The sequence below is a fragment of the Mytilus trossulus genome, unplaced genomic scaffold, assembly GCF_036588685.1.
Source record: "Mytilus trossulus isolate FHL-02 unplaced genomic scaffold, PNRI_Mtr1.1.1.hap1 h1tg000050l__unscaffolded, whole genome shotgun sequence".
In the NCBI taxonomy this organism is placed as follows: domain Eukaryota; kingdom Metazoa; phylum Mollusca; class Bivalvia; order Mytilida; family Mytilidae; genus Mytilus; species Mytilus trossulus.
The window spans coordinates 3,723,688-3,739,641 of record NW_026963292.1 but is presented as its reverse complement, the minus strand read 5'-3'; the positions used below and the strand labels follow the sequence as shown (position 1 = coordinate 3,739,641).

The following is a 15,954-nucleotide window of genomic DNA, read 5'->3' as shown; positions in this document are numbered from 1 at the left end:
AAGTACTATAACTAGTAGGCGGTAAACGATTTCAGTCATGCCGATTTAATTGTAGATCTTTGTTTGCCTATTATTTTTGCTTATTTAAGTTCCTTTTATCTATCATATTATAATTTATTTGTCAAAATCACAAAACATAAGATTTTTTTTATTAACGGGCAATAACTCTTATAAGAGGTCGGTGGACAATTTTAGCAAATTAAAGTATGTGTTGATATTTTCTAGTCGATCAGGTTTTAAAATTAAAAGTTCTATCTACCTGCTATAGTTTTCAAGATAATAGTTAAACAATTAAATTAAAAAAAAAGATTTTTCTTTTCATATGAATACCGAATGTAAGAATTCATCTTACGATATCAGTGTTAAAAGACAAAAGGCTCTTTCAGAGTCTTGGCCTACTACGAACAGCAAGCTATGAAGGGCGCCAAAATGACTTATTGTCTCTTTTACAAATTCTCAAATTAAATGGGAAACGCGCAATTGAAAATGGAAAGAGTATAGCATTTGCAGACTCTTCAATTAAAAATGTGTCACAACAACATTTTGCAAGTCTGATACCTTAAAAATTAAACGGGAAGCCGTATGTTGAACAATCTTAATATAGCACCTTACCTGCACTTCCACTATAACCGCTGACTGTCAATTTGTATTTACTTGAAGCGTCACCAAGGACAAAATTTGAATATTTAGCATATACATGGTTTCCTCTGAAGTCTTCTAAATTTATACGTAGTTGATATTTTCCACTATGGGTCAGCTGATTTATTTTTTCATTACCTGAATGAAACAAGAAGAACATTCATGAAACTAGAAAAGTTTAATTTTAACTATTACATGTATTATCGCACATATTTTTTGTACTAACACAGACGTGGCTACATTGGTTGCAATGAAGTTTCGTGTATTTCAAGTGAGATAAAACCCGATAACTTAACATGTGACATAAACTCGGTTGAACTCTTTGTAATGTTGTCATTTTTATGATATATTTAACATTACCATAAAAACGGGTGGTTTGGCATGCTTCAAAACCTGGTTCAACCCACCATTTTGTATTATTGAAATGTCCTGTACCAAGTCAGGAAAATGGCCATTGTTATATTATAGTTCGTTTCTGAGTGTGTTAAATTTTACTGTTGTGTTGTAGTTTTGTTCTTACATTTGATATGTTTCCCGCAGTTTTAGTTTGTAACCCGGATTTGGTTTTTGTCTCAATCGATTTATGAATTTCGAACAGCGGTATACTTCTGTTGCCTTTATTTATTTCATTTGTAACTCGGATTTGCTTTTTCTCAATCGATTTATGAATTTCGAACAGCGGTATACTTCTGTTGCCTTTGTTTATTTCACTCCTCTCACGTCTTAGAACAATAGGTGTTGACAAGATGTTGTCGATGACGTCACATCAAAGTAAACTCTGAATATGAAGAAAAAGATATAGTTTTTTTTACTTTTTATCCCACTACGAAGTCAATTGTCAATATATCAAAAGAATTACTAATCAAGAAATTCAAATACATAAATTCGACAGTTAGTACCCCTTTAAATTAGTTATTCTTTTATTATCAACATTTTGTGTATTTTACTTTGATAATTTTTGGTATACGTTTTCATATATCAGGCGTTCTCGCTTGAGATACAAAATATCGTCACAAACTAAGGGCGCAGGTGGCGTTGTAAGTGTAAGCATCAACGACATCATATGTTAAATAGCGATCAGCAGAATATCAAAGGTATTTCAAACTCCAGGGTGACTCTCCGCCGCTACATTGCATCTGTCGCCCTTTGATAATACTGAAGCAGGGAAACTATCTTTAGTTTGACAGATTATAGATAATCTTTTTAATATTACACATTATATATCTAGTAGTTATATATAGAGCATATTCAAGATATATGTAGTTATTGTATTGACATTAACACAGGTTTTTCCAATACAAAATTAGACTTCGTTAAGCTAACACAATAGAATTATATATCAACCCAAACTGAACCAAATAGTAATTGAATTTCAAGACCATTAACACCTATAAGATATGATAAAGAAAGGCTATAATTTTGAAATTGAAATAACACGAACTACAGCTTACAAAACGCTAATAACAACACCATTTTTTAACTGCATTACTATTGAAAAATATCATGATTCGCATGAACAGTTAAAATCTATTGATAAGTCATATTCAGTAGAGACATCTTAAGAAAAGAAAGATACGATTGTTGATACAAATGGTACATATATTTGGTGAGATGTGATTTAGGTATTCCATAAAGATAATCAAAATCATACTTCCTTCTATAGAACTCTCGGTGAAATCACTTTATTTTTCTTGTAATCATTTGTTTACAGTAGCAATGTCTCTTGAATACAAACAACAATTTAACAAATAACTTCTGCGATACCTTCTTTCTAATGGTTGTATTCTGTCTGCTTGGATATTGTTTTAATTAAGGAAAATAACAAAACCACGATAAGATAAAACGAAAATTCCTTTTTAAATGGCATCATCAAAAGCTCAAATATATCAAAGGAATGGAAAACAAATGTCATATCCCTGTCTTGAAACACGCATTGCCTTATGTATTAAATGGGAATTACATCTGTGTTAATATCTAGCTAAACATTTCACTTGTATGGCAGTCGCATAGAAATCTGTTTTATTGACAGCAATGTTTTTGTAAAACATAAAGACATAATAGGTAAATATATTAAAGGTTTCAACTCCCTCAGGCAAAGTTGGCTTAAGATTAATTTGGCTATTTATTTTAAGTATTGTTGACATATAGCTCTCCTACGGTCTCGGTACTTATATATCTTCGGATTTCAAATGTTTGGCTATGAGCGTTCCTGATGAAGGTAAATGCAGAAAAGCGCCAATTTATTAAATTTGTTGTTTTATTTTTTTTTATTTTTTTAACGTGGCTATTATGTTTTATTGCACTCTATTGCTGTAAACAAATTACTTATCAGCTTTGCACTGAGTACCCCTGCTATATTAGTTATTAGGTATCCAGGGAGAGTATCTAATAAAGTAAATTAATGTTACATTAAAATATTACAATATTTCAAATGATTTCATGTTTACCGGAGAATTTCACTTCCATCCGATAGTGGTTTTTAATATTAGATAAATGTGCATCGTGTTTGCCATCATCATCTTTGTGATTTGGGTCAATTTAATTCATAGTACTTAGACAATTTGTATAATTTAAAAGGTAAGTTGACCATAATTTACGTGATGTTTTTTATCATCAATACAATATTGAATAACATGCATTGTTTTAATCATGTGTTAGATGTTTAAGTACATTATAGTCACCTGATATGGTCAGGTCATGTGACCTCAGGGATATTTGGTTTTATTATGTAGTTTATGGTTTTTATAATCAATTTACTGTTTTTCTTTTAATTACATTATTGACTTGACTACGTATTTTATTTCTGCCTTGAATATTTTAAAGATCTATTTTTGTTATTTTTGAGTCAGAGATATAAAATGATTTGTAGATAGAAAAAAAATATTAAATTCAAAAGGAAGTTAATTTCATAGTAAGCTTGGTCGTTTATTTTATATCCTACTACAAAATTTTCATATCAAAAATGCTTTCATTGAAACCTATAAAGTTAAGAAGGTTCAATATTTTTTTTATATAAAACCACTGTTGAAACTGCAAGAAAAATAAAAACTTGTTGTTTTCAATATTTTAAAGATTGATAAACAGCAACCAAAAAAGTATTATAATCTTAATCATTAGAAAAACAAACAACTATATCAGTAAAGAAAAACGAAATAGCATACAGACACCCTAAAGACAAAGCACATAAGCTTTAAAGTAAAGACACGAATTAAAAAAAAAAAATTATAATAACACAATAGTACGAGGTATATATACAAAGTCACGCTTACGGATTAAACTTTTCAGAGCATAGCAGTCATTTTATTGTAAAATACCATGTGCATGAACCGCATATCTTTTCTTGCATAGAATAATAGACAAATGAAGATAAATGATACGTTAGATCTCCTTTACTTGGATATATATGCTTTAATTATCTCTCTGTTGAGTTTTGTTTAAATCAATTTGAACAACGTCATTGTATTTCAACAATACTTTAATTGGTAAAAGAAAAAGCAAATCATTGTGCAAGATGTCTGTTTATTGTGGAAAAAGAAGAAATTTTGTATTCAATATATTTGATGCTAGAGTTAATGCGAATATTCTAACAAAAACAAAAAACAAATACATTTTTTTTGCTTAATTTAAGAATGAAAAAAAGAACAAAAATGAAATACCGAGTGATAGTGAGTGCTTCAAAGTATAGAAAAGTCAGTTGATATGGGTAACGCTTTGGAAATTATAAGGTGTATTAACATTTTCTAAACAAAGGAAAGTTTAAAAATGTTATGATTACCTAACCAATATTCCGCGTTCAGGTCACCAAAACCATTTTCATAGTCCTTCCAACCACGATAGAAATCTGTTTTTCCATTGAGCCTTCGCTGAATAACCTGCAAGCAATATGTCGAATAAGTTATTGTGTAAATTATATTGTCTATTTTATCTGAAAATATTAAATATTTTACTAATGGAAAAACTGATGCAAATAAATGTATCAAATAAATTCATGACTGACGTTATTGAAAGGATATTCTTATTTTGCTTGTTTTTATTTGTTTGCAGCGATTCGAACGAATATAACTATAATTTGTAGACGAAACGCGCGTCTAGCGTATTTACAAAATTTAGTCTTGGTATTTATGATGAGTTTATTTGCATCAATCATACCTGTAAACATAAACGATGTCTTGTCGTATTATTACAGCAGACATTTATATCAATATTTCTTCCTATACTTCTAATGAAAACATATTTATCTCTTACATGCTTTCCAACTATCTTTCGAATGGTTTTATATGCCAAATCATGAACTTTGACATTGCTTTATTTGTAGGTACCATTTTTATCTTCTTTTTTATCGCTTTATAATAATTATTGAAACACTTTCTCAGTTATGTCCTTGAATCTGCTCTATCATTTTCGAATTATTCATAGAAGAATTTGTCTTTTCTTTGAAATTATTGGGTGCTGTAATGCAGTGCTCAATGAACGAATGTTGATTTCATCTGTTTTATTCACATGTTTATTCTGAAAGAACTAAAAATTAAAAAAAAAACAAGAAATGATTTAGCAAATTGAAAGCGATCTGGGTTTTACGTTTTATCGTTCAAAACTCAAATGCTCATTTGCTTTGAGATATTAGCAAATGACATACTCCAAGATCGAATATCCAACAAGTTTATCGACAACATTTTTCCGTACAATTCTAAGTTCTAAATATACTTACAGTCCAATAACCGCCATCAGTGTCCATGTCACAATACACTTTAAAGCTAGAACCACTGTCCGGGTAGATTGTATAAACTCCACTCGTATATACCGTTTTATCTAATCCCGAGCAATCCTTTGGTTTCAATTCTATGATTTAAAAAATGAATGAATTTTATATGTATGTATAATTTTGAATTTTAATTAATAATTGGATTTTTTGTATTTGTTACATTCTTATCTAAATATGTAGTGCCAATATGTTACAATATAATTCTTGTTATATGTGATTTGGGCTTATCATCAACAAAAATTTAAACGGTCATTGTATTAAATCTTCGCAGTTGCTAAATAAAACCATCCCATCACACATAAAACAAATGATACTCTTCCAAAAAACACTTCTGACGTCAATTATCTGTTGTTATGTTTTCAGTTTTTTAGAGCATATATAAGATTAGGCTAAACATGTTTGAAGGCTCTAATCCTCTCCTCAATATGTGACAGTGGTGTAACGGCACCAAAAAACACGAACACCAAATATGAGACACACCAACAAACCGTTGGAACGACAAACTAACAAGTATAAGCTTATGACTGAGGAAGGTACTTTCAAAATATGACTGGGTTAAAAAAGAAATGCTGGCACACATTACCTGTACAGTGATGTAACAGGACTACATAAACAGAAACATACAAATCAGTTGCAAATTGCTTAACTTGTCGAGAGGATACAAAATAGAAAACGACTTACAATACACTGACAGGACAGGGAGGAAATTTCTTCCACAAAAATACTATAAATAACGTAAAATAACAAAAATATCGAACTCAATGCAAAATATTCTTACAAAAATTCTTTACCAATGGTAAAATTAAAAGATCATACAACAAAACGAATAGGGAAACAACTGTAAAATGCATGATTTGGTATGGGCATTCCCTTATGTCACAATTGGGAATTAAACCTGGTGAGTTAATGACATTAAGTCCAAATCTGAATTGTAAGGAAAAAAAGTGTGCTGAGAAGATAATAGGCAAGATCACAACAACAAGAACTATTAGTAGCAACATTCCAGCAGCACCTGCATACGGGGTATATATCTCCCAATTGATACGATATTTCCGTGCTTGCATTTCCTATCATGATTTTCTTGATTGAGGGTTACTGCTCACAAGGAAGCTATTAAACCAAGAGTTCCAAATGGTGAAATTGAAATCATCCCTTCGTAAATTTTACGGACGCCATCACGAGTTGGTTGACCGTTATGGAATAAACGTTTCACAAATGGTATCGGATATGATACTTACGTCGTAACTTCAATCCCCTCCCCTTTCATGAATTTGACCTACCGAATAAGACTATTTACCGGATGTGTAATCACATAAGCAACACGACGGGTGCCGCATGTGGAGGATTTGCTTACCCTTCCGGAGCATCGGAGATCACCCCTAGTTTTTGTTGGGGTTCGTGTTGTTTATTCTTTAGTTTTCTATGTTTTGTCATGTGTACTATTTTTTCTGTTGGTCTTTTTCATTTTTAGCCATGGCGTTGTCAGTTTGTTTTAGATTTATGAGTTTGACTGTCCCTTTGGTATCTTTCGTCCCTCTTTTAGTAAATTTGATCCTTTCAATCCAGAAATTTGATTCTAAAATTTATAAATTTTGGTGTGTGAAGGGGTTGTAAACAAGGATGTGCTCTAAAAACTTCTCTAACAACGTAAAAGGTGGTACGGTTGAAATCGACATGACATAAGATTCACGATACCCTTCAGAAATTGGTTGACCTATACTATGTGTCGGTGTTTGAACTTAACCGCCACATGACTTCACGGTCTAATTTATATACAAACAGGTTTAGTCGTATTATTGACGATTTGACGGAGTGTTAGCTCGCATGGAAGCTTATGCAAAGAATGACAGTGTCACCTACCATGTCGACACACCCTGTCTCTTGTATTTTGGATTTAATTTGATTCCCACAAAAATCTTTTGTTTGTTACCTTGGTTTATCTCTTCTTTTCAAGATTTGAGCATCGATCAACTATTTTCGCTTTCATATATCAAAATGTAAAAGACCGTACGGTGACCTTTAGTTGTTTATTTCTGTGTCATTTCGGTCTCTTGGGAAGAGTTGTCCCATTGGCAAGTGTATCATATCTTTTTTATATGATGTAAAATCAAAAATCAAAAATTAAATATGGAGCTTCATTTTTCCTTATTCACAAAAACAGATATTTTTCTTTGTAAAACATAATACATACCTTGACACCGCCTTCCTTGATATTTTGATTTACATGAACAGGCACCATTAATAGGTTGACATATGCCAGAGATTGATCTTTTGTGTTCACAGTTACAAGGTTGGCATTTAATTCCCATGAAACATTTTGAACTGTCTTTACACTCAAATGTACCATTACAACATCGCTTGAAACATGTTCTGGTTTCCACCTTTTCACCTTGACATTTCTTTCCACTTCCCTTTTGTGGTAATATTATGTGTCTAGAGTGTTCTTGTCGACCTCCAACTCCACATACTTTGCTACAAGCAGACCATGATGTCCAACCACTCAATTTACAGTCTTGTTTTTCTTCCATATCGCAATTCCTTCCAAGAAAATCAACTTTACATTGACACTGTCCAGTTTCTGAATTACATATAGGTGATACTGATCCTGTAGTGTTACAATTGCAAGGTAAACAATCAGATGTTATGTTTTTGCATGTGATATAGCAAGTTCCTTTGCGAGCGAATCCTTCCATGCACTTATTTTCAATGTTCATATTCTTTGCCAGATGGAATTGTTCACAATGAACATTCTTAGAATGTGTTATTTCTGCACTACAAGTGGAATCATTTGAAAACTGTGTTTGCTGTTTGACACGCTGTTCATATAAGGTGGGAACCTTAAGAGAATGTATGTTTAAAACATGGCGAACTTGCAATAATACGGAAAACCCATTTGCCTGCGCAATATGAAATTGTCTCCAGAGGTTATCTATCTTTGTTTTGAAATCTGATGTGCAAGCTTCATTCTTATTGCGTTTGATGACTCTAGCAAGCAACGACTCTGGCTGGAATGTATCTTCATCCCGTCGATAATTGAAGTATGAGTCTATTTTGTACAATGCTTTTTGCAAATGAAACGCAAATCGCGATAACTTAGACTTCTTGTATTCGTGTGTTAATATTTGTTCACATTTTATTATCTTTTTCGCACTTGTAATCAGGTAGTTCATGCTAAGATACGTATTATAAAATGATCCAAGATCAGAAGTCGTTAAAACATGTTTCTGTATAGTTTCAGTGTTTATTTTTTGAATAGTTTCATAAGCAAACGTAATACACTTCATGGATGCAATTAACAAATTGGTTGCTAATTTAAGATCAATGATATTCCCTGCCTTGGGGACTTGATTTAATGTTGACATCACTCCTACTGTGTCCATTGCTAAGATGACTTGATTATGTATTTGACAGTGTGTTCCATCATAGTACTGTGGACAACAACACATATCTCGGTTTTCCATTGAAAGGTGGACGCATTCGCCATTTTGGCATTTAGCTTTACACACCTTCTTTGAGGAACACTCTTTCACAACTCTTAGTAAGGAGCTTCTGAAATCATACATGTTCTGAGTCCAACTGCGTACCTGTGATATGGAATTAGTGTTCGTTTTAGCCAGCTTACCATACACAACCATGATTTGTTCAGCTTTCAAAAATTTCAAAAGTAAATTCGTGCCAAACTTCAGAATTGTCTCTACATTGCAACCTGATGTTTCCTTTACTTGCTGAAGTAACGACATTTTTGAAAACCTGGTTCCATTTAAAGTTGTCTGGAAGATGTGCCTATAGTAATCTACGATGTCAAAATCGTTCTGAAACAATTTGATAGTCCACTGCAAGCCTGTCTCACATTCATCTTTGCTTGTACATTTTAATTCTTCCAGTTTCTCTAGGAATCGATTAAGGATTAAAAAACTAAATTCAATGTTTCTGAGTTCGAAGTAAATTTCTCTTAAATCTCTCCCAAACCCCCTGTCGGTTGTAAACTCAAGTTTTCTGTTGATATCAGTGAATGTTGTTTTCAATTGTTTATAGGCTTTCTGTTCTGTTTTAGGATTGTACTCCTGGATGAAAGCAGCAAGACTATCCACAGTACCAATAAAATTTGTCAACAAGTTGATTTGATTGAAAACCTTTGACCTCGGTTTGGTGCTGAATATATCAATAAGATGCTTCCCATCAGCTAACCCAGTTTTGATTTGACTCTTCCATTTCTCTCTTAAAGATATTTCTTCTCCAAAGACAAAGCATCCTATCAGACTCCACAAACAACTGATGACAATGAATAGTTGCATCTTGCTGGAATACAATGTATATTTTAAGTATCATTAGTTTTCACATGAACACATTCAAGTTCATTGTACTGATATTGTACACGAATTCACATTATCATGAATTTTTATTATTTAAAAGATAGCGCTTCTGATGTTGTTCTTAAGCTTGAAAGTAGTGTAAGGATCTTAAAATCAGTTACCTCATCGGCCGACCATATTTATATTTCTTTGTATATGTTGCAATAGTCAAGCAGTACCTGCATATGGGACAATTAATAATACAGGATGCCTTTAATGTGACGCCACGAAACTTAGATATGATAATTTGAATTCGCCTAAAATCTATTAAACCATTTGGCTAACAAAGTTTCGTTACTTTTTTGATGACCATAAAAACAAAATTCGGGCAGTGCTGAAATCTCACCAGGATAGTTTATGGTGATCTTTGTTAAATTCAGTCTCTTTTCTCGGTCCATTAACATTGTACTTAATAGTATCAGTGTCTATACTAAAAATTTCAATGCATTTACTATGAGTAGATTTATAAAGATCAAAAGTGTTTTATATTTTTCATGTGTCCTTCTGTCCCGTAGACAAATATCCAATATCAACCTTTTGATCAGCAAACCTTAAACCATCACTGCCTTAGTAAACGATGAAGTCTTGACAAAAATGTTAGTCAGGTTATACTACTAAATCAAAGCATTCTCTGAACATACACTTAGAAACAAAGCACGAAATTGTTTCAGTTTAATTAAGCTTTAAAATTTGCAAACAAACTGATAACACGGGCATGGGCACACGAACATAGATTTAACACACAAGACATATTGTTATCGTCTGTGACGCAAACTCTATAGGATAGGATATTAATTTGATACAAAGACAGCGGTTTGAGGCTGGACACATATTATATATGCAACCGCTGAAATCTGTTTTTATTATAATTACTACTTGCAATGACGCATTTTCATGACGAGTTTCAAGTGTTTAGGTAAATCTAGCCCCTCAAAAGTTTTAAGGACGCTATGATATCTGTGTTGATATTTGATACGTTTCCCTCAGTTTTAGTCTGTAACCCGGAATTTGTTTTCTCTATCGATTTATGAATTTTGAACAGCGGTTTACTACAGTTGCCTTTAAAGGTCGTAATTGAATATCTGTGTCAAAGGCTGTGTCATTTTTTTCTCGATTTGTATATAATCGAAATAACTAATCCCTGTATAGCAGGAACTGTGTCCTATGCAGGAGGGTATTAGTCACATCCATTTTCTCTTATCAAATTGTTTAACATTTTGACATCCTCGCCCTTTCGAGCCTTTTCGACAACTTGAACAGTCATATTGAAACGTACCATATAGAGATTTTAAAAGTATTAAAAATAGAGTGCAATAGAGTGTTTAAATTGCCTCGTCCATACATGTATTTACCTATATGGTAATAACCATACGCTCATGGTCCAAATACTCATATGGTTCGGAACATATACTTAGAGTTGACTATATAACATGTATAAAAAGAGATCCCGAAAAGATTCCTAGAGGTTTTTATCTGCAAGATCGCCGAACAATAGCTATTTTCGGTTTGATCATTTAAATTAGTATTATCGACAAACAGTACAGAAAAAAGAACGTTATAAGCATTTCACAATCGGTCTTTATAGCTGATGAGTGCGTCATCATGGAATTTGAGCATTTGCCATTAGACACATTATATAGATGGAAGATCGTCTCGTAGTATTATTGTCAATTGTTTGTCCTTGAAATGTACGGTAGACTTGAAGTGTCTGCTAGATACTCAAACTTTACTCCCCAATAGAAAATGATACTGATGAATGATACCGGCAAATTCGTAATATACAAGAAGTTAGAATAGCTGTGGTAACTGTCAAATTAATTAAGCTTGAGATCATAACTATTTTTTTTCTATTTCAAAAGTATTTGTCAATAAATTTGAGTTACTTCCCCTTTTGTCAATTCCAAAAGAAATATGAAAATCAATTTTTATATCTATTTTCATCAAATGCTTAATTATTTTTTTTTTCATTAAAATAATCAATTATGCATATTTTTTTTTTGCAGAGAATGATGGTACATACTGAGAAAAAAAGATGAAGAACTACATTGAATAATGATATAAAAGTATCAAGTTCTGTAACTTTAGAGTTGAATGATACTGTGAATGAAACAAGGTAATATCTTGTTTTCTCGTTTGAATTGTTTTACATTGTCGTATCGGGACCTTTTATAGCTAAATGTGCGGTATGGGCTTTGCTCATAGTTAAAGGCCGTACGATGACCTTTAGTTGTTAATGTCCATTTTGGTGGACAGTTGTCTCAGTAGCAATCATGCCACATCTTCTTCTTATATTGTATGGGGTATGTCTAGGCTTGAAATGACGTAGTATATCAAACATATTACAAATGTAATATGGGCTATGGCTAGGATTGAACTGACGCAGTGCATCAAATATATTAATATGGGGTATGGCTATGCTTGAAATGACGTAGTATATCAAACATATTAATATGGGGTATGGCTAGGCTTGAAATGACGCATTATCTTAAACATATTAATATGGGGTATAGCTAGGCTTCAAATGACGCATTATCTTAAACATTTTAATATGGGGTATGTGTAGGCTTGAAATGACGCAGAATATTAAATATTTTAATATGGGCTATGGCTAGGCTTGACATGACGCAGTATATTAAACATATTAATATGTGGTATGGCTAGGCTTTAAATGCTGCAGTATATTTAACATATTAATATGGGTTATGGCTAGGCTTGACATGACGCAGTGTATTAATCATATTAATATTGGGTATGGCTAGGCTTGAAATGACTCAGTATGTTAAATATATTGATATGGGGTATTGCTTCTCTTGATTTGACGAAATATCTTAAACATTTTAATATGGGGTATGTGTAGGCTTGACACGACGCAGTATGTTAAACATATTAATATGGGGTATGGCTAGGCTTGAGATGACGAAGTATCTTAAGCATATTAATATGGGGTATGGCTAGGCTTGAAATGCTACAGTATATTTAACAAATTAGTATGGGGTATGGCTAGGCTTGACATGACGCAGTGTATTGATCATATTAATATTGGGTATGGCTAGGCTTGAAATGACTCAGTATGTTAAATATATTGATATGGGGTATTGCTACGCTTGATTTGACGAAATATCTTTAAAATTGTAATTTGGGGTATGTCTAGGCTTGAAATAACTCAGTATGTAAAATATATTAATATGGGGTATGGCTAGGCTTGAAATGACTCAGTATGCTACATATATTGATGTGGGGTATTGCTACGCTTGATTTGACGAAGTATCTTAAACATATTAATATGGGGTATGGCTAGGCTTGAATTGACGCAGTTTATTAAACATTAATATGTCAATGCAAAAAAAAAATAACTCTATTTACAATTAATAATTCATCATGAGGAGAAGATATTTTTGAAAATATTGGATTTGAAATAAAGACGTGTCCCAGATATACATAAATTCAGCTTTAAAAAGTTCGTACACGTTATGACCTGAGATTTTTTTCTCCAATGACCCGCACTTTCATTGTCATAGGTTGACAGTTATAAAATCTCCATATGATATCATCAATATGACCGTTCTAGTTGTCACGTTATTATAAGAAGACTATATTGTATAAGTCACATTATTATAATATTATAATTAAAAGATTAATTACATTAAAATCAGCAGTTTCAGACAATTAATTTTACTCACTTTTACAGATTTGATATTACGAGTGACTGGCTACGGTGCGCCGAATGGGACTCTTATGGTTTTGTACAAAATTCAATTCTGTCATAACAAAATCATTTTTGTCTTACAAAACTATGTGCTACAGACTTGTTTTGTGAGAACTTCAATTTTGTGATGACAAAATTCATTTGTGTAGACAAAATTCATTTTTGTCATGACAAAATTCATTTTTGTAGACAAAATTCATATTTGTCATGACAAAAGTCAATTTTGTGTAAAAAGGTATGCAGATATAAACATATTTGCATACAAAATTGACTTTTGTTACCTGATATGGAAATTAAATCACAAAAGTCAATTGTGTGAGGTAAGATTCATTTTTGTGAGACAAAATTAAGTTTTGTGGGACAAAATTGACTTTTGTGAGACAAAATTCAATTTTGTCAATTTTGTTGAGACAAAAGTCAATTTTGTTAATTTTGTTGAGACAATAGTCAATTTTGTCAATTTTGTTGAGACAAAAATCAATTTTGTCAATTTTGTTGATACAAAAGTCAATTTTGTTAATTTTGTTGAGACAAAAGTCAATTTTGTCAATTTTGTTGAGACAAAAGTCAATTTTGTCAATTTTGTTGAGACAAAAGTGAATTTTGTGACGACAAAATTCATTTTTGTGACGACAAAATTCATTTTTTTGACGACAAAATTGTAACAACAAAATTGACTTTTATGAGACAAAATTGAGTTTCGTGAGACAAAATTGACTTTCGTGAGACAAAAATCAATTTTGTTGAGACAAAATTCAATTTTGTCAATTTTGTTGAGACGAAATTAAATTTTGTCAATTTTGTTGAGACAAAATTCAATTTTGTCATTTTTGTTGAGACAAAATTCAATTTTGTCAATTTTGTTGAGACAAAAGTCAATTTTGTCTCACATTGGTCAATTTTGTCTCACAAAAGTCAATTTTGTCTCACAAAAGTCAATTTTGTCAATTTTGTTGAGACAAAAGTCAATTTTGTCAATTTTGTTGAGACAAAAGTCAATTTTGTCAATTTTGTTGAGACAAAAGTCAATTTTGTTGAGACAAAAGTCAATTTTGTGTAACAAAAGTCGATTTTGTATGCAAATTAGTTCACAGAAACCAAACTAAAATAATTTGAATACAAAATTCACTTTTGTCGCCCAATTTTTAAATTAGGTAACAAAAGTCAAGTCTGTGTAACAAAAATGAATTTTGTCATGACAAAAGTGACTTTTGTCCGCTGTTAGATAATTTTGTATGACAAAATTTTAGATTAGTAGTATGATACAAATTTTGTTAAACTGAACTCACTTTTGTTGAACAAAAGTCACTTTTGTCCGTACAAAATTGAATTTTGAGTACAAAACCACAAGAGTCCCATTCGGCGCCCCGTACTGGCAACATATCGACTTGGAAAGTGAACTTGCGAACATTTGTTAATGACAAGAAGTCACTGACAAACCCGGATCATAGTCTTTTAAAGTTTTCTTGTAAATAAGGTGCACTTAATTCATGTTACAATATTTGAGATCGCGAGGTTCTTACAACACCGTAGACACCGGAATGGCCAAATACCCTGAGCCCAACCATGACGTTTAAATGCGGAAATGCTATTGCATGTACCGTGTGGAATGTCAATATTTCATTTATAAGTAGCCTTTGATCATGAATTATAGAATAAATACATTTTCATGTAACCATGCATCATTGGGTTTTTTTTCTTAGAAAAAGTTTGTTGTATTATTGAAACGTTTGTAATGTATATTGAAACAAATACCTACAATAAAATAGTCAAAATACGCAGATGGTCCGGTCCGTTTATAACCAAACGAGTATATAATCATATGGTCTGACCAGATGAGTATACGCATCACTATACACGTATAATGCCCATTAAATTGAATGAGATTAAATCATTTGTAGGTAAGATTGCTTAAATATACATATATATGTGCGTGTATTAATTTTTATCTTATGCCATACCAATTAAAATAATGAATATATATATCATTAGTAACATGTAGTGTTAGTGGCCTGATACCATATTATGTGGTCAGTAAATTCCATATGACACTTTTTTAAACTTTATTGGGAAATTTAAGATAATCTGTTGGGAAAACTCTATTTCTCAATACCATTGTAAATTTTAAGGATCAAAACAAAATCGCCAGAACTTGTCACAGGTATGACATTTATTGCATGTACAAAGTCTAACGTATGACGATCGCTTTCTTTTCGTTCCGTAGGTTGATAAGGGTCACATTTGACTTTGTCATTAGTTATTTGTTGACTCTCCCCCTTCTCGAATTTTCCTCGGTAATATCTTTACATTTTTGATTTTGAAGTCATGCAACTTCAGTGTTATTATTTTTATCTTTTCAAACGGCTGTATTTTTTTTTACAGCAACGTATGCCGTACACGTACTTCAAAGAATTCTATTGATATACTCAATTGTGTTCCTAATTTTAGAGAATACTACTGGTTTGAATTGCTGTTATTTCATAAAATATATTTAT

The 15,954-nt window shown here is 31.9% G+C and overlaps 1 protein-coding gene across 2 annotated transcripts in view; it reads right to left on the bottom strand.

Annotated features, from left to right (window-relative positions):
* Positions 1-9,121, bottom strand: part of LOC134699223 (SE-cephalotoxin-like) — a 52,527-nt gene extending 43,406 nt beyond the window's left edge. The window contains exons 1-4 of one of the 2 annotated variants that reach the window (XM_063560833.1): positions 7,593-9,121; positions 5,348-5,478; positions 4,415-4,511; positions 613-777 (exon numbers count right to left, since the gene is read on the bottom strand). In XM_063560833.1, coding sequence (XP_063416903.1) covers positions 613-777; positions 4,415-4,511; positions 5,348-5,478; positions 7,593-9,036 — 1,837 coding nt within the window. In that variant the 5' untranslated portion in view covers positions 9,037-9,121. The remainder of the gene's footprint in view (positions 1-612; positions 778-4,414; positions 4,512-5,347; positions 5,479-7,592) is intronic. The other variant, XM_063560832.1, reaches the window with a different exon arrangement.
* Between the last annotated feature and the right edge of the window lie 6,833 nt (positions 9,122-15,954).